The sequence below is a fragment of the Rhinoraja longicauda genome, chromosome 13, assembly GCF_053455715.1.
Source record: "Rhinoraja longicauda isolate Sanriku21f chromosome 13, sRhiLon1.1, whole genome shotgun sequence".
In the NCBI taxonomy this organism is placed as follows: domain Eukaryota; kingdom Metazoa; phylum Chordata; class Chondrichthyes; order Rajiformes; family Arhynchobatidae; genus Rhinoraja; species Rhinoraja longicauda.
This window is the reverse complement of record NC_135965.1, coordinates 29,521,048-29,543,130: the sequence shown is the minus strand read 5'-3', so window position 1 is coordinate 29,543,130 and position 22,083 is coordinate 29,521,048. Positions and strand designations below refer to the sequence as shown.

The following is a 22,083-nucleotide window of genomic DNA, read 5'->3' as shown; positions in this document are numbered from 1 at the left end:
CACGCAGACGGTCCTGGGGGGTTCTGACAGAGAGAAACCGGTTCGGGTGATCCGAAGCGTCATCGATCCAGGTTCTCCAGATATGCTGCCTGGCCCGCTGAGTTAGTCCTGCATATTTGTGTCTTTCGTTGGTAAACCAGCATCTGCAGTTTCTTGTTTTCACAAAGAGTTGCCGTTTCTGAGCTTGGTCGCTTCTCCAGAACCGTCCTAAAAACGCACGTTTCAAATAAGGCAGAAAGAATAATCTTCATGATCATGATGTACCCAGTCTGAAGAAAGGTCCAAACCCGAAACATCGCCTCCCCCTTCCTCCCACAGGTGCTGCCTGACCCACTGAGTTAGTTAGTTACTTCAGCGCTTTGTGTTTAACCCAGTATGTTGGTGTAAGGGACAATGCTGGACAGGTTAGACAGCAGCTGCGGAAAGAGAAGAGCAGCTAATATTTGAGGTCCGGAATCCTCCGTCAGAACTGGGAGCGAGAAAGCATTTGATTATCTTAAGTTGCGGCATTGAGCGCGGAGTTAAATATGTTTTGATGTGTACTCTCTCTCTCCCTCTCTCTCTCTCACCCTCTCCCTTTCTCTCTCCCTCTCTCACTATTTCTCTCTCTCTCTCTCTGGACTGGCTGCGGGATGATTGAGCCGGACGTCCCAAGGCAACCTCGGACACGAAGTGCTGGAGAAACTCATAGAAACATAGAAAAATAAGTGCAGGAGTAGGCCATTCGGCCCTTCGAGCCAACACCGCCGTTCAATATGATCATGGCTGATCATCTAAAATCAGTACCCCGTTCCTGCCTCTTCCCCATATCCCTTGATCCATTTAGCCCTGAGAGCTAAATCTAACCCCCTCTTGATAACTCGGCGGGTCAGGCAGCATCTCAGGGGAACATGCATAGGTGATGTTTCGGGGTGGGGACACAGAAGGGTACCGATGCGGGGTGTCGCCCATCCATGTTCTCCAGAGATGCTGCCTGACCCCGAAATAGACAATAGACAATAGGTGCAGGAGGAGGCCATTCGGCCATTCGAGCCAGAACCGCCATTCAATGTGATCATGGCTGATCATTCTCAATGTGTTCACCAGCGATGATACCTGCCCCGCTGTGTTACTCCTACACTCTGTGTCCTGCTGTGAGAACCGGCATCTGCGGTCCCTTGTTTGTACAAAAAAGTCATGTTTGCTAAATTCAGCTTTAAGAAAATCTCATATTCTGGTGCGAGGAGTAAACGTTGTTGTAGCTGAGCGTGGGCCGGAGCTGATTGTGCGGGTGGGTGGCGGCCTCTGCTTGTTGGCTGGGCGCGGTGTTGCTGTGTGTGTTGATTGGTGTGGGTTGGGCGAGGGTTGGGCGAGGGGGCGGAGAGTGCAGCGGCCACAATGTGGACACCAGGTCCCGCCGCGGACACTCACACACTCACTCACTCACACACATACACACCACGGTGCAGGTGCCCCGACCTGAGACTGATGGGGCTGTTGCCCGCCGCCACTCTGCTGGCGTTGCTGGGACCAATCTGCTGCTCGGTGCCGCTCGGCGACTTCTACCCGTTCGGGCTGGAGAACGGCGACTCAGTCAACGGCAAAGTGGACGATGGAGGTTCCGGGCTCCTGGAGATCTCGCACAGCTTCCCCTTCTTCGGGGAGAGGCACTCCGGGCTTTACGTGAGTCAACCCCCGCTGCACCGAACCCACCGCTTTCCTTGGGTTGGGGAGTCCTGGGACCATCACAGCTTCCACCCGACCTGTCAACCCAAGCCCACCCTCCAGGTAGATAGATGCCCTTGCAGCAGATGCTACTGCAGTCCAGGACCCTCCCTGATCACCCCTGCATCTTCCTCCTCCAACTCCTGGTTTCTTGGGGGCGCCCTGTGTGGTGGGCACACAGCTTGCCACTTACTGCAAATCTGCACAACTCTTCATTCTCGTGAGTCTGAAGAAGGGTCTCCATTTACCTCCACAGATGCTGCCTGAGCCGCTGAGTTCCTCCAGCGCTCTGTTTTTACATTCATTCCCAATTGCTTCCGCACTTGGAGTCGGACAGAGACTGAACTCTTTACCGGCTCGTTATTTTACACTCGGGTTGTTTCAATGCGCTCCCGTTACCCTTTTCCACGGGGTATGTACCAGGGACTGACAATTTCACTGCACCGACTACATGGCCATTCGTTATCCGCCGGCTGCAAGTCCTATTGTTCTGCCGGGGCATTCCGCTGCCCACTTACACACGCTTCATTCTTTACAGCTTATTACAACTGCAACCGCTGGCAATTATTGTACAACGTGTGCGCTCTGCTTGCTTATTACTTACACACGCAGCGCTTGGCGAGTTGATAATTACACATTGCCCGTTATTATGTGGGGAACATTTTCTGTGGCCACTAATGCACACTGAACAAGCTGTCAATGATGATCCGCCAGCTTATAAAGGTCTACCTGCAGATCCAGCATTGTGTACTGGATGCCCTGACCCCAGGGCGTTCCAGTGCTGATCATTGTACACTGGTCACCACGTCCAGTGTAATACTTTTGTCAGTATACTATCCTGGATGGTGTATTGGGCATTTCAAGTGCCGACCATTAGTAACTATGTAGACCATCTGCCCACTTTTATAGTGGGAGTCAACTATCCCACCCTCATGCACTGGACTCTGCCAGTTTTGATTAGCTTGATGTCACCCATGCCTGTACATGTTAACATACCAGGGAGAGCAATGTTCCCAGCAGAAGGTGCTCTGCCAGTTATCAATGTAAACCCAGCACTCTTCCACCTCAGGTAGTATCCATCGAGCTCTTGCCTTATTATTATTAAACCACATTGTCTACCACTATGGACCACACCTGCTCATTGCTATTAATTAGATTCCCAATGTTGGGGGAGTCCAGAACAAGGGGCCACAGTTTAAGAATAAGGGGTAGGCCATTTAGAACGGAGATGAGAAAGAACTTTTTCAGTCAGAGAGTGGTGAAGGTGTGGAATTCTCTGCCTCAGAAGGCAGTGGAGGCCAGTTCGTTGGATGCTTTCAAGAGAGAGCTGGATAGAGCTCTTAAGGATAGCGGAGTGAGGGGGTATGGGGAGAAGGCAAGAACGGGGTACTGATTGAGAGTGATCAGCCATGATCGCATTGAATGGCGGTGCTGGCTCGAAGGGCTGAATGGCCTACTCCTGCACCTATTGTCTATTGTCTATTGAGCGCTGAGGAGGAAGATTCCCTGGAATGTACGCGGGATGGTTTTTTAAACCAATATGTAGTGGAACCGACTGGAGGACAGGCCATCCTAGACTGGGTATTGTGTCATGAGGAAGGATTAGTTACCGATCTTGTTGTGCAAAGCCCCTTGGGCAACAGTGGCTGACTCATGGTGGAATTCTGCATTAGGATGGAAAGTGACACGGTTAATTCAGAGACTAGGGTCCTGAACTTAATGAAAGGAGACTTTGAAGGTATGAGACGGGAATAGGCTAGGATAGACTGGCAATTTATACTTAAAGGTTGGTGGTGGAGATGCAATGGCAAAGATTTAAAGACCGCATGGATGAACTACAAAAATTGTTCATCCCTGTCTGGCGCAAAAATAAAACAGGGAAGGTTGCTCAACCGTGGCTAACGAGGGAAATCAAGGATAATGTTAAATCCAAGAAAAGGCATATAAATTGGCTATAGAAAGCAGCAAACCAGAGGACTGGGAGAAATTTAGAACTCAACAGAGGAGGCCAAAGGTGTTAATTAAGAGGGGAATAAAAGAGCATGAAAGAAAGCTTGTGGGGAATATAAAAAAAGACTCTAAAAGCTTCTTTAGATATGTAAAAATGAAAAGATTAGTGAACACACTAGTGAGGAACACTAAATGTTCTCTTGACTCTGGATCAGTTCCTGTGGACTGGAGGATAGCCAATGTAACCCCAATTTTTTAAAAAGGAGTGAGAGAGAAAATGGGGAATTATAGACTAGTTAGACTGACATCGGTAGTGGGGATGATGCTTGAGTTGATTTTTAAAGATGTTATAGCAGCGCATTTGGAAGGCAGTGACAGGATCGGTCAAAGTCAGCATGCTTGACTAATTTTCTGGAATTTTTTGAGGATGTAAAAAGTAGAATGGATAAGAGAGGGCCAGTGGATGTGGTGTATCTGGACTTTCAAAAAGCCTTTGACGAGGTCCCACACGAGATTAGTGTGCAAAATTAGAACACATGGTATTGGGGGTCGGGTATTGACATGGATAGAGAATTGGTTGGCAGACACCAAGCAAAGAGTAGGAATTAACAGACCCTTTTCAGAATGGCAGGCAGTGACTAGTGGGGTGCCGCAAGGCTCGGTGTTGGGACCCCAATTATTTACAATATATATCAATAATTGAGACGATTGAATTAAATGTGACATCTTCCAAATTTGCAGATGACAGAAAGGTGGGTGGCAGTGTGAGCTGCGATGAGGATGCTATGAGGCTGCTCTGAGGCTGCAGGGTAACTTAGATAGGTTGGGTGAGTGGGCAAATGCATTGCAGATGCAGTATAATGTGGTTAAATGTGAGATTATCCACTTTAGTGGCAAGAACAGGAAGGCAGATTATTATCTGAATGATGTCAGATTAGGGAAAGGGGAGTTGCAACGAGACCTGGGCGTGCTTGTACATCAGTCACTGAAAGTAAGCAGTTGTACAGGGCCCTGGTGAGACAGCACCTGGGGTATTGTGTGCAATTTTGGTTTCCTTATTTGAGGAAGGACATTATTGCCATTGAGGGAGTGCAGCGTAGGTTCACCAAGTTAATTCCTGGGATGGCGGGACTGACATATGATGAAAGAATGGATCGATCGGGCTTGTATTTACTGGAATTTAGGATGAGAGGGGATCTAGAATAGAAACATATAAAATTCTTAAAGGATTGGACAAGCTAGATGCAGGAAAAATGTTCCCGATGTAGGGGAAGTCCAGAACCAGGGCTCACAGTTTAAGAATAAGGGGTAGGCCATTTAGGATTGAGATGTGGAAAAACTTCTTCATCCAGAGATTTGCGAATCTGTGGAATTCTCTGCCACAGAAGGCAGTGGAGGCCAATTCGCTGGATGTTTTCAAGAGAGAGTTAGATTTAGCTCTTTGGGCTAAAGGAATCAAGGGATATGGGGGAAAAGCAGGAATGGGGTACTGATTTTAGATGATCAGCCATGATTATATTGAATGGCAGTACTGATTCAAAGGGCCGAATGGCCTACTCCTGCACTTTTTTTTCTATGTTTCTATGTTTCTACTCCAATGACCATTATTAGACACTGTTTGCCATTAACTTTGTTTTATGCACATTCATTATTGTATACCGAAAACTTTACCTGCTCACAGTTACAGTATATGCTTAGGAAGGAACTGCAGATGTTGATTTACACCAAAGACAAAATGCAGGATCAACTCAATGGGTCAGGCAGCATCTCTGGAGGAAAGGAATAGGTGATGTTTCGGGTCGAGACTGATCTGGACACGATATGTTGGATCTGCAGGAGGGTCCTGACCTGAAACGTCAGCTATTCCTTTTCTCCAGAGATGCTGCATAACCCCCTGAGTTACTCCAGCATTTTGTGCCTATATTCACAGTTGTATGCTGTATGATTACATATTGTAACTTTCACCCGACTGCTGTTATATGCAGGGGGATTTACCTAGCCTTCTCACAAGTCAAATTGTAAACCCTATTGATTATAATCTGTGTATTCTCCATCTCTCCACTGGGATTGCAGGGGTTCTGTCTGATCATAATTATGTACGGATCTCTCTAGATGTTCAATGTTAATCATTGTCGCTCAGTACAAGTATGAATATCAACATCACCCTTCCCACATCCACTACAGATCTTGCGGAACATATGTGGTGTAGTAGACAAATAGGAAAAGTAACAAGAACCCAAAATTGCAGAGCCCAGAGGAGTGCCTTGAAATGGGGGGACTGTGTATAAACTCAGCTGTAATTTCTACATGGTGAAACCAAAATGTATAAAAAATACCCTTTAATAAAATCTGACAATGTGCACTTTAACCACATGTGATTTTTTTATATTACAATTCTCAAATTGTAGAGTACAGAGGCAAATAAATAAATGATGGGTCTTTGTCCCAAACATTATGGAGGAAACAGTATATAGTTTTAAAAGAATTCTTCAGTGTGCTGTCACCTGTGTATTCCAAGGGCCCATATCATTGCATTACTCATACTTGCTTGTCATTATTATCCACTAGACACCCGATCTATCACTACCCACCAGGCGCTGTACAAATATAATTCTTCAGGTGAACTTCCCTGGTTATTATTATAAAATAGCATCTGTCAGCACCCACCCAGTATTATACAATGGGGACTCCATTGTGTTACTTAGTGCATTGTGCAGTGTAGCTGCTGACACCAGGCATTCTAAGTAATGGCCAGTTCAGATTTATCCAAACGTAATGACTTAAACATTTTCATGCTTGATTTGAACATCACCATTAATATAATCATCTCAGGCATACTACACAGGGGCAATGTCTTACAACAATTAAACATGCAGAAAATGCTGGAATCACTCAGCAGGTCAGGCAGCATCTTTACGAGGATGTTGCCAGGACTAGAGGGCCTGAGCTATAGGGAGAGGTTGCACACGCAAGGACTCTATTCCTTGGAGCACAGGAGTGATCTTATAGAGGTATGCAAAATCATGAGAGGAATTGATTGGGTAAATGCACGGAGTCTTTTGCACAGAGATGGGGAATTGAGAACCAGAGGACATAGGTTTGAGGTGAGGGAGGAAAGATTTAATAGGAACCTGAAGGGTAACTTTTTCAAACAAAGGGTGGTGGTGTAATGAACGAGCTGCTGGAGGAGATAGTTGAGGCAGGTACTATCGCAACATTTAAGAAACATTTGGACACGTACATGGATAGGGAAGGTTAGAGGAATATGGGCCAAACAGAGGCAGGTGGGACTAGTGTAGATGGGACATATTGGTCGGTGTGGGCAAGTTGGGCCATAGGGCCTGTTTCCACACTGTTTGACTCTACAACTCTATCCGTGGAAAGAAAAACAGTTAACATTTCTGAGTTGCGACATTTCTGCAGAACTTGGAAAGATATTGATACAAGTTTGTTGTGACAAAGTGGTGCAGACCTGAAATGTTGACTGTTTCTTTTGCTACACTAACTGCGTGACCTGCTGAATGCTTCGAGCATTTTCTAGCTTTTATTTCAGATTTTCAGCATCTGCATTTTTCTTTGATTTGCAATTATATTGAGCTTTGGCAAGTCCACACAAGGTGTATAGTTTTGGTCTCTATACCTAAAAAAAGGACATACCTGTATAGAGGAGGAAGGACAAAGATTGACAGGAACAGTTTCAGGACTGGCAGGCAATTCCACTTGATCAGACATGGACATTGTGTAATACAGTTAATGTTATTGAACGTGGGATGATTTACTTACTCATTGCTACAGAAAAAATCAATTTATGCACACTGAACAGTGGTCCTTTTAATATCTGAGTGCACTTTCCGTTCATTGTATACCAGGTGTCAAGGCCACTTGATCCATTTCTCTGGTTTGTATGATCTTCATTATTAAACCTTGGGTCTTAGGCCATTTTTAATATTCTGTATGCACTGACTGTTCATTCTTCTTGTTCCCTACACATTGGTTACTTTACACTGGATATTCCTTTTTATATACCAGAATTTATAGCTGCTTTTTACAGACCACTGGGCAAACTACCTTGCCAGTGTTAAAAAATTGATAAACTGCCTGATTATTGTTGTTCAATGGCAAATCCACCAGCTGCTTTAACTCATCTGACCATTGTTACTTGGCAAGCCACCCGGCCATTATGAAGAAAGGTCTCGACCCGAAACATCACCCGTTCCTTCTCTCCAGAGATGCTGCCTGTCCCGCTAAGTTACTCCAGCTTTTTGTGTTTATCTTCGACCATTATTATACATTGGTTAAGGCACCTGACTATTGATGGTCATTTTCCAAACTGCTGACCTACCTGATCTCTGTGCTCATTGAGCGAGAGTTATCTATCCACTATGAAACATTGCATTGTCTATCTCCACATTGTTATTTTAAGGTATTTGCCAATCTTATGTTTTGCATGTATGCAAAATTCAACTATCTTTTAGTTCAGGTGATCCCTGTGTTACAGCAGTTCGGGTAACAGACATCCACCATTATGAAATTCACAAATCACTACTATAAATCTGAGGTATGGAGTAAAAATTTGTTCACAGGGAACTTATGTTAAAAAAAAAAAACCAAATAAATAAACTAGAAATCTATTTTTTAACTCTAACTTCTTGACGCTTGCGGAGGTGATGTGGTTTAGCGTTACAAAAAATCGTGCTAAAGGAGGTTTTCTAGGAACACAACACCTCTCATAAGGTTTGCCTGTCTACAATGCTTCCATAACCAGTTAATTATACATTATACATCATAATATCTATCTAAAGGCACAATGCAATCTGCTAGGATTTTCATCTGCTCTTTGTATGCACTGCCCATTTTGCTTGTCCATTATTTTACCCTGTACCCTTTACACTTACCCTGTACACTGATAACATCACATTGTCATATGTTGATCATACATGGCAATCTATTATTGTACAATGGACATGCACGCTGCTCTTGATTAGACACGAGGCATCACATTGGTGCTTGGTATACCCTGTGTCCTCTAACTGCCATTTTGTTTCATCTCTGGGTTCTCTATGTACATCAGCAGTTGCTTTTAACATACATTAGAATTTGAATGGTGTAACATGTACTCTGTATCAGTAATAATACATTCATGAACACTTTTCTACATAATTGCCTGAGTAAACCAGTAGGCTGGAATGGTCTCTGAGAGAAACAAGCTAACTAATTAATTAAAAATCTGGCTTTAAAGGTCGAAGTGTAGCGACCATAGAGAATGGTCCAGGTCGTCGAACCCTCGGATTGGCCAGCGAGGTCACGTGGGAACGCGACCATGGGGATTGGTCCAGGGAACGACATCGCTGATTGGCCAGCGATGTCATGTGCGCGTTTGGCGCCCGATTTAGTCAGTTCGGCGAAGTCTTCAAGGAAGACAGTAAGTTTGTATTGGTTGTCCTGTACCTTGTTGTTTAACTCTGTATTCGTGTATTGCGGCTGCAATAAACTTCGTCTACAACCAACAAGTTTCGGACTCGCCATATTGGTGACCCCGACGTGATCTGGACGATCACCGACTGAGCAGGAACCCGACGCCTCGTTGACGATGACCGAGCAGGTAACACCGGAGTCAAGCGCGGCAGGCGTTCATCTTCCGTTATTTTGGACGTACGCACCGCAAGCTTGGTTTATCCACGCCGAGGCTCAATTCCATATAAAGAAGGTGTCGGACGAATCCACGAAGTACTTCTACCTCGTCAGCGCTCTATCGCCGGACACAACCAAGCGCGTGATGCGGTTCATCGTAAATTCACCTGCGGAAGACAAGTACGAGGCCATGAAGAAGGTATTACTGCGAACCTTCGGGTTTAATAAGCATGGTGGTGCGGCAAAACTTCTGCACCTACCGGATCTTGGAGACCAACTGCCTTCCGTCCTCATGGCCGAAATGATGATGCTAGCCGGTGAGCATACGGATTGCCCGATGTTTGAACAGGCATTCCGCGAGAAACTTCCCGAGGATGTCCGACTGCAGCTTACGGATTGTTCTTTTAAGGACCCCGAAGCATATGCAGCGAAAGCGGACGCGCTCATAGCGGCAAAAAACAAGGCAAGTGGTTCAATCAACAAAGTCTCGACATCGGTGACCACGCCACAGCGACGGCAAGATGGCGCCACGTCTCCCGCCAATTCTCCGAAAGCCCGCCAAAAAGATCCGCACAAGCGCGGCTGGTGCTATTATCACCTACGATGGGGTAACGAATCCCGCAACTGTCGTTTGCCTTGTACCTTCGCGGGAAATGCCTCGGCCGATCATACATAGGGGCAGTTACGATTGGCCAGAACCGGCGCCTCTATGTCCATGATCGATTCACGGACACAGAATTTTTGGTAGACACGGGAGCCATCGTCAGCATAGTGCCGCCGACCGACCTCGAAACCAGATCGGGTAAGACAGGTCCCACCCTCATCGCGGTTAATGGCAGCCCAATTCGCACTTTCGGTACACGGAAGATGTCCCTTGTGTTAGGCCTCCGCACGTACGAATGGCCATTCATCATAGCCGACGTCAAACAAGCGATCCTGGGCGCAGATTTTCTCTGGGCTTTTTCACTGGTTCCTGATGTCCGCGGTAACGACCTCCGACCCTCTGCCGAAGAGGAGCACGTCGCTCCGGCAATCGCCTCCTCGCCCAGCCCTACTGTCCAGGCCGTCGTCGCGGCCCCCGACTCGTATGCTGCGATTCTGGCAGAGTTCCCAGAGCTGCTCGTCCAACGTTTTGACGCACCTTCGGCTAAGCACGGGGTGGTCCATCACATCCGCACCGAAGGCCCTCCCGTTTTCGCTCGGGCCAGGAGACTACCGCCAGACAAACTGGTGGTGGCAAGGGCGGAGTTCAGGAAGATGGAGGAAATGGGAATTGTCCGTCAGTCTGACAGCCCGTGGGCCTCGCCCTTGCCACCACCACATGGTCTCCAAGGCATCTGGGGGGTGGAGGCCATGTGGCGATTATCGGCGTCTCAATGCTGTCACCACGGCTGATCGCTACCCCATACCGCACCTACAGGACTTTTCATCTGGACTGGAAGGAGCGGTGGTGTTTTCCAAAATCGATTTGGTGCGAGGATACCATCAGATTCCGGTGCGACCGGAGGACATACAAAAAACTGCAACTATTACTCCGTTCGGGTTGTTTGAATGGTTGCGTATGCCTTTCGGTTTAAAGAACGCGGCACAGGCTTTCCAGCGACTGATGGACCGCGTGGGCCGGGGTTTACCCTTTTTGTTTATTTATTTGGACGACATCCTGGTAGCCAGCCCCTCAGTGCAGGAACACCAGGCCCATTTGCGGACCGTGTTCCAGCGGCTCCAAGACCACGGGCTCATTATCCAACCCTCCAAATGTCAATTCGGCCTGCCTGCTCTCGATTTTCTAGGGCACAGAATTACCCCTGCCGGCGCCGCCCCTTTGCCCGAGAAGGTGGAGGCTATCCGGGCTTTCCCCAGGCCCACCACAGTAAAAGGGCTGCAGGAGTTCGTAGGCATGGTTAATTTCTACCATAGATTCGTTCCGGCAGCGGCGCGAGTCCTGCGCCCGCTTTTCCAATGCCTTGCAGGGAATCCGGTAGAGTTGTTGTGGTCCCCGACCGCAGAGTCGGCTTTTACGGCAGCTAAGGCAGCCTTGGCAGACGCCACCATGTTGGTCCATCCGAGCCCCTCCGCCCCCACGGCCCTGACGGTTGACGCCTCTGACGTGGCGGTGGGTGGGGTTCTGGAGCAGCAGGTCGGTGGCCGTTGGCAGCCTTTAGCGTTTTTCAGCCGGCAACTAAATTCGGCCGAGCTGAAATATAGCGCATTTGACCGAGAGCTTCTAGCTCTCTATTTAGCTGTCCGTCATTTCAGGTATTTCCTCGAGGGCCGCCCATTTGTGGCATTTACGGACCACAAGCCATTAACATTTGCTTTTTTGAAATTGTCTGACCCATGGTCAGCCCGCCAGCAGCGGCACCTGACTGCTATCTCCGAATTTACCACAGATGTCCGTCATATCGCGGGTAAGCTTAATGCCGTTGCTGACGCCCTGTCTAGACCTGCTTTTCCCCCTATTTCGGCGGTGGACTGCGAAGTGGATCCCCAGGAGCTCGCGGAGGCACAGCTCCTAGCGGATACCGTTTCGGCTTACCAGTCCACCACTTCGGGATTGAAGTTGGCCCAGGTAGCTTGTGGGTCGGAGGGCACGAAAGTATGGTGCGATGTTTCTCTTCCTCGTCCCAGGCCGGTAGTACCGCCCTCCCTTCAGCGCCGGGTTTTCGATGCCATTCATGGGCTGGCGCACCCGTCCATCCGCTCCACCTCTGCCTTGGTAGCAGCGAGGTTTGTCTGGCATGGCCTGCGGAAACAGGTAGCGGGGTGGGCACGTTCCTGCGTGCCCTGTCAGACCGCTAAAGTCCAACGCCACGTCCAGCCCCCCGTACAGGATTTCGAGGTCCCGGCTTTTCGTTTTTTCCACATCCACGTGGATTTGGTCGGGCCTTTGCCTTCCTCCCGGGGCTACACCCACCTCCTCACAGTGGTGGATCGGTTCACCCGGTGGCCAGAGGCTTTCCCATTGTTTGATATCTCGTCAGCGTCTTGTGCTAGGACTTTGGCCCTTCATTGGGTAGCTCGTTTCGGGGTCCCGGCAGTTATTACAACTGACAGAGGGCCACAGTTCACTTCGTCCCTCTGGGCCGCGCTGGCGGAACTGTACGGGTCCAAGTTACAACCCACAACTGCATATCACCCCCAGGCAAATGGACTCGTAGAAAGGTTCCACCGCCAACTTAAGGCATCCCTCAGTGCAAGGCTTGAAGGCCCGGACTGGGTAGACCAACTCCCTTGGGTTCTTTTGGGCATCCGGACTGCTCCTAAGCCAGATCTCGGTGCGTCGTCCGCAGAGCTAGTATATGGCTCGACACTTCGAGTACCCGGAGATCTGTTTCCAGACCCTTCAGCCCTGCTCCCTACAGTCCCATCAGCGTTAGCATCTCTCCGGGAACGGGTGGGCTCCCTGGCTCCAGTGCCGACTTCACGTCATGGGTGTCCCATGGTACATGAACCGTCTTCCCTGAAGGACTGTGAGTTTGTTTTTTTGCGTAAAGATGCCCATCGCGCCCCGTTGCAGAGGGTCTATCAAGGGCCCTTCCGGGTTTTACGTAAGGGAACGGCTACTTTCACCTTAGACATGGGCGGCAAGAGTGAACTCGTCTCGGTGTCCCGGCTCAAACCTGCCCATTTGGACCCGGATCAACCAGTCCTGGTCGGTCAAACCCCTAGGAGAGGCCGACCTCCGTTAGTTCCGCCCAGTCCAGAAACCCCCGTTCCGACAGTTCCTCCAGGACCCCCCGTTTCGGCAGTTCCTCCAGGACCCCCCGTGCCGGTAGTTCCTCCAGAACCTCTCGTTCCGGCTGTTCCACCAAGTCCGGAACCTCCGGCTCCTGTGGTTCAGGCTGTCCCTCTCCGTACTCGTTATGGTCGCGAAATCCGGCTCCCTGCTAGGTTCCGCACCTCGGGTTCTGGGGGGGGTCATGTAGCGACCATAGAGAATGGTCCAGGTCGTCGAACCCTCGGATTGGCCAGCGAGGTCACGTGGGAACGCGACCATGGGGATTGGTCCAGGGAACGACATCGCTGATTGGCCAGCGATGTCATGTGCGCGTTTGGCGCCCGATTTAGTCAGTTCGGCGAAGTCTTCAAGGAAGACAGTAAGTTTGTATTGGTTGTCCTGTACCTTGTTGTTTAACTCTGTATTCGTGTATTGCGGCTGCAATAAACTTCGTCTACAACCAACAAGTTTCGGACTCGCCATAGAAGCCAATTATACAATCACCTGACCTAAAGCAAGTGGTGGGCTGTGTCAGGGAATGGCTTTACGTAAGCATAGATGTTTCTGCATGTTTATCTAAGACAGAGAAATAATTTACACTACCGCGTGGGTAATAGCTCTTGACTCGTACTGAACAGTGGTGTTTCCATTGAGAGTTTCAATGATGCACCATGGTGAATGAAGGAAAATATCCCACCAGTTGATTCTATTTTGATATGCCTTTGCCTCTTCTATTTTATTTTAATTCATTTTTCAGGATCTGGGTAAGGCTGGCAAAGCCACATGTATTTTTCCATTTTTAATCATCCTTGAGAAGGTGGCAGTGAGCTGCCATCTTGAGCCACTGCAGTCCTTCTGGTAAAGCTGCACCCAGAGTACTGCTGGGGAGTACCGGCCAGGGCTTAGACACAGTGCCGATGGAAGAACGGCAACTTAGTGTGTGGCCTGGAAGGGAATCTGCAGGTGGTGATGTTCATGTGTGCTTGTTGCTCCTGGATATCTTGCTGGTGGAGGTCTTGGACTAGGGAGATGTGGATTAGATGAGCAGGCATAGTGTATTTGTAGGTACATGTTGCAGGCACCATGTGTTGGCAGTAGAGAGACTGAATGTTTAAGGGTGGGTGAGGTGCCAAATCAATACGGCAAATTTGCCCTTCATTTTTTTTTAAACTTTCCAAACGATAGCTTTATTTGTTACATTGGTAGACCAACAGTTTATGCAGTGCTGGAAAAAGCCATTGCAGCATGTCTGGGCTTTGGGGCGGTGCCTTCATGGAATCCATTCCTGAACCTCCAAAACACCACCTTCAGGTGCCTCATGCGACCTGTGCCTGTTGTGTTTCTCCTTTTGGCTTTTGCACTCCAGTTATACTTTCTCTTTCTCTTGGCAGGGTAGGCACATTTACCACAGGTGGATTTCTGCAGGTGAAAAGCTTTAGCTCAACACCGCCAGCAAAGAGTGTGAGTCTTGTTCCACCTTTTACCAAATGACGATGTTCCCTTTGTCATTTTCACAGTGCCTTCATGGTGTCCAAGCTTCTTGAGAATTGTTTGAGCTGTACACATGTGGGCGATCACAATCACACTCCTGACGTGCTTTGTAGATGATAGAAAGGATTTTGGTGATGCGTATGTTCACCTGCATCTCTTCCAACCTCGTCTACTGCATTCGACACTCGCGATGTAACCTCCTCTACATTGGTGGCCGTTTCGTGAAGCACCTGGACGTAGTCTATCTGGCTGTTTTGTGCTTCCGGTTGTATGTTACTTTAACTCTTCTTCCTAAACCCACTTTAGCATTTCTGCCTTCTTCATTTTTATGGAATGGCCAAATGCAAAGTGGAGGAACAAGTAATGTTCCACTTGGGTAGCTTACTTCCCAATGGTATCAACACAATATTTCCACCCAAGGTGTTTTCCTTCTCCCTTAATTCACTTCTTCCTTTCTCTCCTCCACACCTGGTTCCATCTGTTTCTCATCCCCAGCCCAACTGTTTCTACCTACGATGTCATCCACTCTCATTCTCCAACCTGACTGATTGTGCCCTGCGTCTCCATCCCATCATGTTCCACATCACTTACCAGCCTCTATTCCACTCCACCCTCACCCCTTAAAATACTATGTACTGGGCAACATTTGCCTCCACAGATGCTGCTTGACCAACTGAGTTCTTCCAGTGATTAGTTTTTTCATCCAGATTCCAGCATCTTTCTTTTTGTCTTCTATGAATCCACTTGATATGTTAATCTCCATGCCAATACAGTCTTGACCTATGCAATAATGTAAGGTCATTGCTTTAAGATCATTTGGTTCCCAACTCCTCAACTTAACTGCATGAATTACTCCCTGGCCCAGCCATTTTCTTTGTTCCAACGAAGGGTTGCCACTTTTCTTTTCAAATTCTTCTTGCTGCTATTATATCAGGCATGGTGAAAGGTATTGGAGTACATTTGGAGTATTATGCAAAATGATGGATTCTTTACCTAGAAAATGGGACTAGGAGGCATGCAAATAAGCTTGGTTCAGTTATAAAACCTGGTCAATATGGACGAGTTGGGCCAAAGGGCCTGATTCTATGCTGAATAACTAAATGATATAGATACCTCAGAGTAAGTCAAGCAAAGATGCACCACACAGATTGTTCTGATTGTGGGTTCATCTTACGAGGAGAGATTGAGTAAGTTATCTGTTCTCCCAGAGTTTAGAAGGACGAGAGGCAACTTCATTGAAAGCATATAAGATTCTTAGAAATCTGGGCAGGTTAGCTATGGTGGGAATGTTTTTCTTGGCTGAGGAGTATAGAACAGAGGATTACAGTCTTAAAATAAGGAGTAGGCCATTAAGGAATGAAGTGAGGAGACCGTTCAAAGAGTGGTTAATCTCTGGAATTCCCTACTCCAGGAATCTGCAGTGATCAATCACTGCCTGCATTCATAACTCGGATTGATAGATTCTATTTATTGAAAGGAAAATGAATACGGAATTAGGGCAAGAGAATTATGTTAAGATAGATGATTAGTCATGATCTCATTGAATGTTGAAGCACGGTCAAAGCGCTGAACGGTCGGTCACCTGCTCTTAGCTTCGGCTGCCTTGAGACATCCCTTTACTTGGGAGAGCAAGTTAATATAAACGTTGGGGATCTCATTCATAGCTGCAGAGAACAGCATTAATCCTACTAATGATAATAACATATTGATACCTAATTTCTGTTCTATTCATGATTCTCCTGCATCCCTTCCTCAAACAGTTTTCCACAGCAGGCTGCCTTGGTCATGGATGTCCTCATTCAGATGCTGTCCTTGCCTTCTCAGCAGCATTGCCATCCGTGGGGTTGCTGGGGGACATGGTATTCTTATTTATTCGATTGCAGCAAGAAAATCGTATGCATTAATTTTGCGTTTTTGCAGCTCTAGCATCTATTAAAAATATATCCTTCGCCCACACATTTCTCACTAATACACTGCCTCTCAGTGACATCATCTATATGTGCACCTGTGAAGTTTGGTAGATAATTATATTAAAGGCACTATGTAATGCCGATAGTTGTCAAATGGTCTCCTTTAGCTGAATCTCGATGATTGTTAAAACTCCACCTTTGAGTTTTGATGCTTGCTATTGATCTATTGATTTTGTTTTAAAAATTGGCATTGCCATTGCTTCTGTCCCCATTTTTGCAGGCCGGCCATTCAACTGGCGAAGTCATTCCCTTCGTGTATTGGTTAGATCAAAAGGCAATGAAGTGGCAACGGTATATTCCCAGGTCAGCATGGTATCCAATTTGGATACTGCCTGCTGCCCTTAACCTCCTTGACAGTGGGAGGTTTTGTCACTTTTACTTCATAGCATATGCTAGTTCCCCAGTAATTTGGGATTGTGAGGTAATGAACAAGTGGATTGATATATTCTGGACGGAGTTGAGCTCCTTGTCTTTTAATTTTAATTGCATTCATCCAGGAAAATGAAGAATATACCATCACGATCCTCACCTGTGCATTATAGGTGGTGGAAAGGCTTTGAAATGTCAGGACGTAAATGACCTACTGCTGGATTTTCATCCTCTGATCTGCTCTTAGAGCCATGGTCAAAAAAATCCCGCACCCTAAGATGTTGATGGTGGTCATTTCAAGAAGAGTTATGTTTTTGAATGTCCAAGGAGGATGTTTGGTCTCTCACAATGGATGGAGATGGCTCTTGTATGGTTATCTCACTTTCTCCCTCATTCACCCACCATAGCCGTCCTACTTACAAACACTCCCAGCAGTGTCTCCAAGGATACTCCCATTTCCTTTTCCATTAATATCCCATTCTGGTTGGCCTCAGGATGTACATCAATCCCATCCATACTGGGTAAAGAGTAACTATCGCCTTTTCGTCGGCACATCCCAACCTAGGCCGTTCCAATCCTAGGCAGAAAGGCCCCTTGAAGATCAATTTGCCAAAGTCCCTTTTGATGCATTATTAACCTTTGTCAGTAAGTCACCAGTAAGCCTTGCATTCACTTTGTGGGAACAGTTCCTCTCTGTAAATGATGGGGAAATTCCATAATTACACACTGCCTTAGCAGTGAGCATCAGAGTGCAGTCGGCAGAACCAGTGTGTACATCTGCGGGCAGCTCTGGACGTCTGCATACTCACACCGGAGGTATGGGATTTTATCTCCGTGTTGTTGAGTAATGTCAGTGGATGCTGGCAGCTTCACCGCGGTTTCCCTGAAAATCCGCCGGGTGGCGGCTGCAGTTCCTGGCCGGCAGCTGGAATTCGGGGAGCCTAAGTTGACATAGTGTCTGCGGTACTGGCTGTGGTTTAGAGCGAGACTGCAGCAGGCAGCAGCGCAGGGCTGGGGGCATGCACTGCCCATTCCAGCCATGCGTCCTACCCCACCGACTATGAACAACCTCAGCAGCAGGCTTTGGGAAAGGTGGCAAACCTCATATGTAAAATTAAATTGGGAATTATAGAAGGTAGAACATAGCATCTGAATAGGAATAGGTGACTTTTCGGGGTTGAGACCCTAGACTGAAGAAGGGGCTCGGCCCGAAATGTCCCCTGTTCCTTTTCTCCAGCAATGTTGTGTGACCCACTGAGTTACTCCAGCTTTTTGTGTCTATCTTCAGTTTAAACCAACATCTGCAGTTCCTACACGTGCATCTGAAGCTGGCTTCAAACATTGCAATGAACCTAATCTGATGTAAAATTGCCACAAGTATGGGACCAGAGCATCCACACCCTCAAAACATAGAACACCCATTGACAGCCAGCTTTACTGCCTTGGAAAACGTTGGTAATCCTGCATCTACTGATAGTAGGCTTGGATGCCAGAAGTTTTTTTTTCAAAAGTAGCAACACCACAACTGGAACTTACTATTTTCCATTGTGTTCCAATTTACTTGTATACCATTTGAAGAATGACGTTTACTAATGAAATGTTTAATTTGTTCTTGGACTGGTTACTTCTGCCAATGCCCACAGAATGCCATTGCAACCTCTGGCAAACTGCTTCCAGCAATCAAAGTACAAGCGCAACAAATCAGAATGTATCCACTTTGCCAGAATCAGAGTTGGGGCTTTGTGCAGCGGTTCGATATAAAGACACCAGTTGCTCAATCTTTCATTCCTCAAATGCATAACTCAATTAGCACTGTCCTTACCCAAGCATGAAACTGATGTAGTTTTATGGTTGGTAAGGACAGTGCTAATTGAGTTATGTATTTGAGGAATGAAAGGTTAAGCAACAGGTGTCTTTACATCAAACCACAGCACAAAGTCCCAATTCTGATTGCCAGACATCCAAAGAAACAGTGGGCTATTTAAAACAGTGAGTCGGCAAGCCAAGGTTTTAGAGACCAGTGTGTGCAGGGTTACTGTTGGAGTTCCACCAGCTAAAACCACATCGCATCTTGGCTCTGATCACTGGTAAGCCTCTCACTCCTAGCTCACCCTAGCTTCAATGTCACATTGGCCTGCAGGGTTACCTGGAATCAAGTGGGAGAAAGTGCAGCCTCCAGTGACGGGTCTACCCGTCCAGATCCAACTAATGTTTGATCATCAGCAGTGTACAGAGTAGAGCAGACCTGCCTGGTCAGGCTATCACAATACGGATTCTACCACATACGGTTGGCATGCTTCCAATTTTGCACTGCCGATTTAATCCTGTAACTTACCCAGACCTTACAAAAAAACTCAGTACATCCCAGCTTACCCACAACGAGAGTACTCTTTCCTGCACCAGAGGAAAGGAAGATGGCAGAGGGTGTTGATGTAAATCAAAACCAATGTAGATCCTGGAACTTAGCAAAGACAGAAAATGCTGGAAACACTGCACCTCAGGCGGAATCTATGGTGAGAAACAGAGTTTCTCTATCCGCAGATGCTGCCTAATTTGCCGAGTATTTCCATCAACATCAATAATTATTTGAGATTTTATTGTTATCGATTAGATTTTAAATGAACATTTTGAAGATATATATATCTTATATATAGCAAAGATATAAATCCTGCTATATATCCTGATAATAGCAGAATTTTATTTGACTACTTTTGCTGGAGGAAGTTTTGGTTTCTCTCATACATTGCAGGACTGGAAATGTAAAAAATAATCCAAAACTTCCTTCAAAATAGAAGTGAGTGTGTCTGACAGATTGCTAGGCCGCATTAAAATGTGAACAATCAAAATCTTTCATTGTGTTGTTAGCAACTGGATCGATTTGAAGTAATACATTTGGAGTGCCGTACAAGGCAAAGTGAGGTCTGTTGGCTTTTGTTGCCATTTTCTTTGAGGCTATTGGAGTACATTCACGAAAGATGCCTTGTAACCGTGTTGTCGATTCCTACTGTGCCCTAGTCCTCTGCAGGTTGAAGGAGGATTGCTGATATCACCCTGGAAATCTTATTTTACTGTTGGTCATTTTTATCAACACTTCTGACAAGCTATTTATCTTGAGCACACTTGAGCAGATGCTGGAGCGAATCTAGGTTTGAGCTGTTTACTACCAAGTCTCCCAAGGGATTTCCAGCTCTTATTATTTTCAACTCTCTGATGGGCCATTGGTGAAAGGCCAGGGAAATGCAGTCAGTTCCAGGTTTGAGCCCTTTCTACAGAACAGCTGGTTCTGAGAGTGCACAGAGAGATGGCCAGCACGTGCAGGGACCACTCTACTGCAGCCAACAATCATTAAAAACACTCTGGACACGTGCAAATCCCCATTTATGTTCACTAAGTCCCTGTTACTAGTATCGATATATGGGGACAGGGATACCAACTTCCTGTGGGTAAAAAGCAACAAACATTGTCGCTAAGGCCGCAGGCAATGATAATAAGGCTGCAATGACTCACAGCAGTCAAACCCTCTGTGTATATAATAACTTCTTTGCATATTTCCACTGGTCAAAGCATCCAAGCAACCTGGACTCTGGCTCCAGCCAGAAGCTTTCCCACATTCCTGACCACCAGTGTTCCCAACCCCAATCCTCGTTGCACAGCAACTGTTGATACTTCACTACTTGCCAGCTTAAGATATCGATTGCAGTCCATCTCATGGCCACCAAGATTCACTGGGTACAACCACCAGAGTGGGCTGTGGTGGAACTGGCTATATTTACTGCAGCTGCCACTAACGCATGGCTGACCTCACGTGTACACGATTCACGGATCGTAAGTCAGCTGATAACGGGACTTTGTGAAATGTATGCATTTAATGAATGCCTCCAGAATTAAAATTCCTACACCTAGTTCTATGCAACCATCCCTCAGTGTGTGTGTAAGCATCTTTGGTAAAGGGAAAACACAAACTGGTGGAAATATTAATAAAACAGTTAGAGCTTCAAATATTCATCAAGTGGTTACCAGTTTACCTGAAGGTAGGGTATCCAATTTATGTTGCACACAGCAAGTAGACATTGTACCCTCCTCAGGATTGGTAGAGGTCCTGTTAACCAGGACATCCATACGACTTCAGAAGCTGAGAATTAATAAACTAAAACAGAATGACAAATTGCAACTAGTTCGATCGAATGGGTTGGGATTAACCAGGTGCTGAGGTACATTAGCCTGAGACACCGATTGTTGGATTGAAGCCAAAGGCAACGACTGCTTTCCAATGAAAACAGTCACTGAAGAGCTAAAGTGCTGGCAGGTAGATAATGAATTTTAAACATTCCTTTATGCATCACATTTATCAGTGTGAAATGCAAAGAATTTGCTTAATGGGTGCTTCCTCTCTGATGGAATGGACAAAAATTTTGCTCTGCCTTCTGGAGCAGTGTGGTGCAGGGTTGTAGAGAACAAGCAAGCGTTAGTAAAATGTAGAAACAAGGAACTGCAGACGTTGGCTTACAAAAAAAACACACAAAGTGCTGGAGTAACTCTGGGTTAGGTTAGCATTTCTGGAGAACACGGATAGGTGATGTTTTGGGTCGGGCCCCTTTTCAGAATGATTGTGGTGGGGGGGATGGGGAAGAAAGCTGGAAAAGAGATAGGGCAGGTCGACGCCTGGTAAGTGATACGTGGTTTCAGGTGAGAGGGATTTTTGATTGGCAGATGGTTGGACAAATGCCATAGATCAAAAGACTGAAGTTGTGAGATAAGGAAAGAAGAGTTGCCAATTGTGAAGCCTGGGGAAGGAATGTAGGTGGAAGGAGAGGGGGGGGAGAAATAGGTGTGAGTCTAAGTGGGTCACAGGAAAGAGGGGTGGGGGGGGGAGGAAGGGGGGAAAGAAGATGCCGGAGGGTTATGGTTAGTTACATAAAATTGGAGAATTCAATGTAATGTTCATATCATTGGGTTGGAAGCTACCCAAGCAGAATGTGAGGTGCTGCTCCTCCAGTTTGTATGTGGCCTTACTCTGGCAACGGTGGAGGGCCAGAAAGGTCAATTGTCAGCACTCATTTGCAACATGGTAGGAATTATCCCACTCTGAGCCTTCCTCATTCGCCAAATTAAAAACTTTATCTTTGAAGAAACACACACGCACGCACATGCACATAGAGTATATGCCTACTCACACACCTACATACAAACATTGGCAGATATAGACATATACTGACACATGGACACCCACAGACAGATGCAGACAGCTAC

The 22,083-nt window shown here is 46.7% G+C and overlaps 2 protein-coding genes across 2 annotated transcripts in view; one reads left to right on the top strand and one right to left on the bottom strand.

Annotated features, from left to right (window-relative positions):
- Nucleotides 1–1,371: 1,371 nt before the first annotated feature.
- Nucleotides 1,372–22,083, top strand: part of sned1 (sushi, nidogen and EGF-like domains 1) — an 83,111-nt gene continuing 62,399 nt past the window's right edge. The window contains exon 1 of the mRNA XM_078410668.1: nt 1,372–1,662. Coding sequence (XP_078266794.1) covers nt 1,378–1,662 — 285 coding nt within the window. The 5' untranslated portion in view covers nt 1,372–1,377. The remainder of the gene's footprint in view (nt 1,663–22,083) is intronic.
- rpl37 (ribosomal protein L37) lies at nt 14,194–14,512 on the bottom strand. The gene is given in 1 exon segment (XM_078410669.1): nt 14,194–14,512. A coding segment is annotated over 1 exon segment (294 nt). The 3' UTR covers nt 14,194–14,218.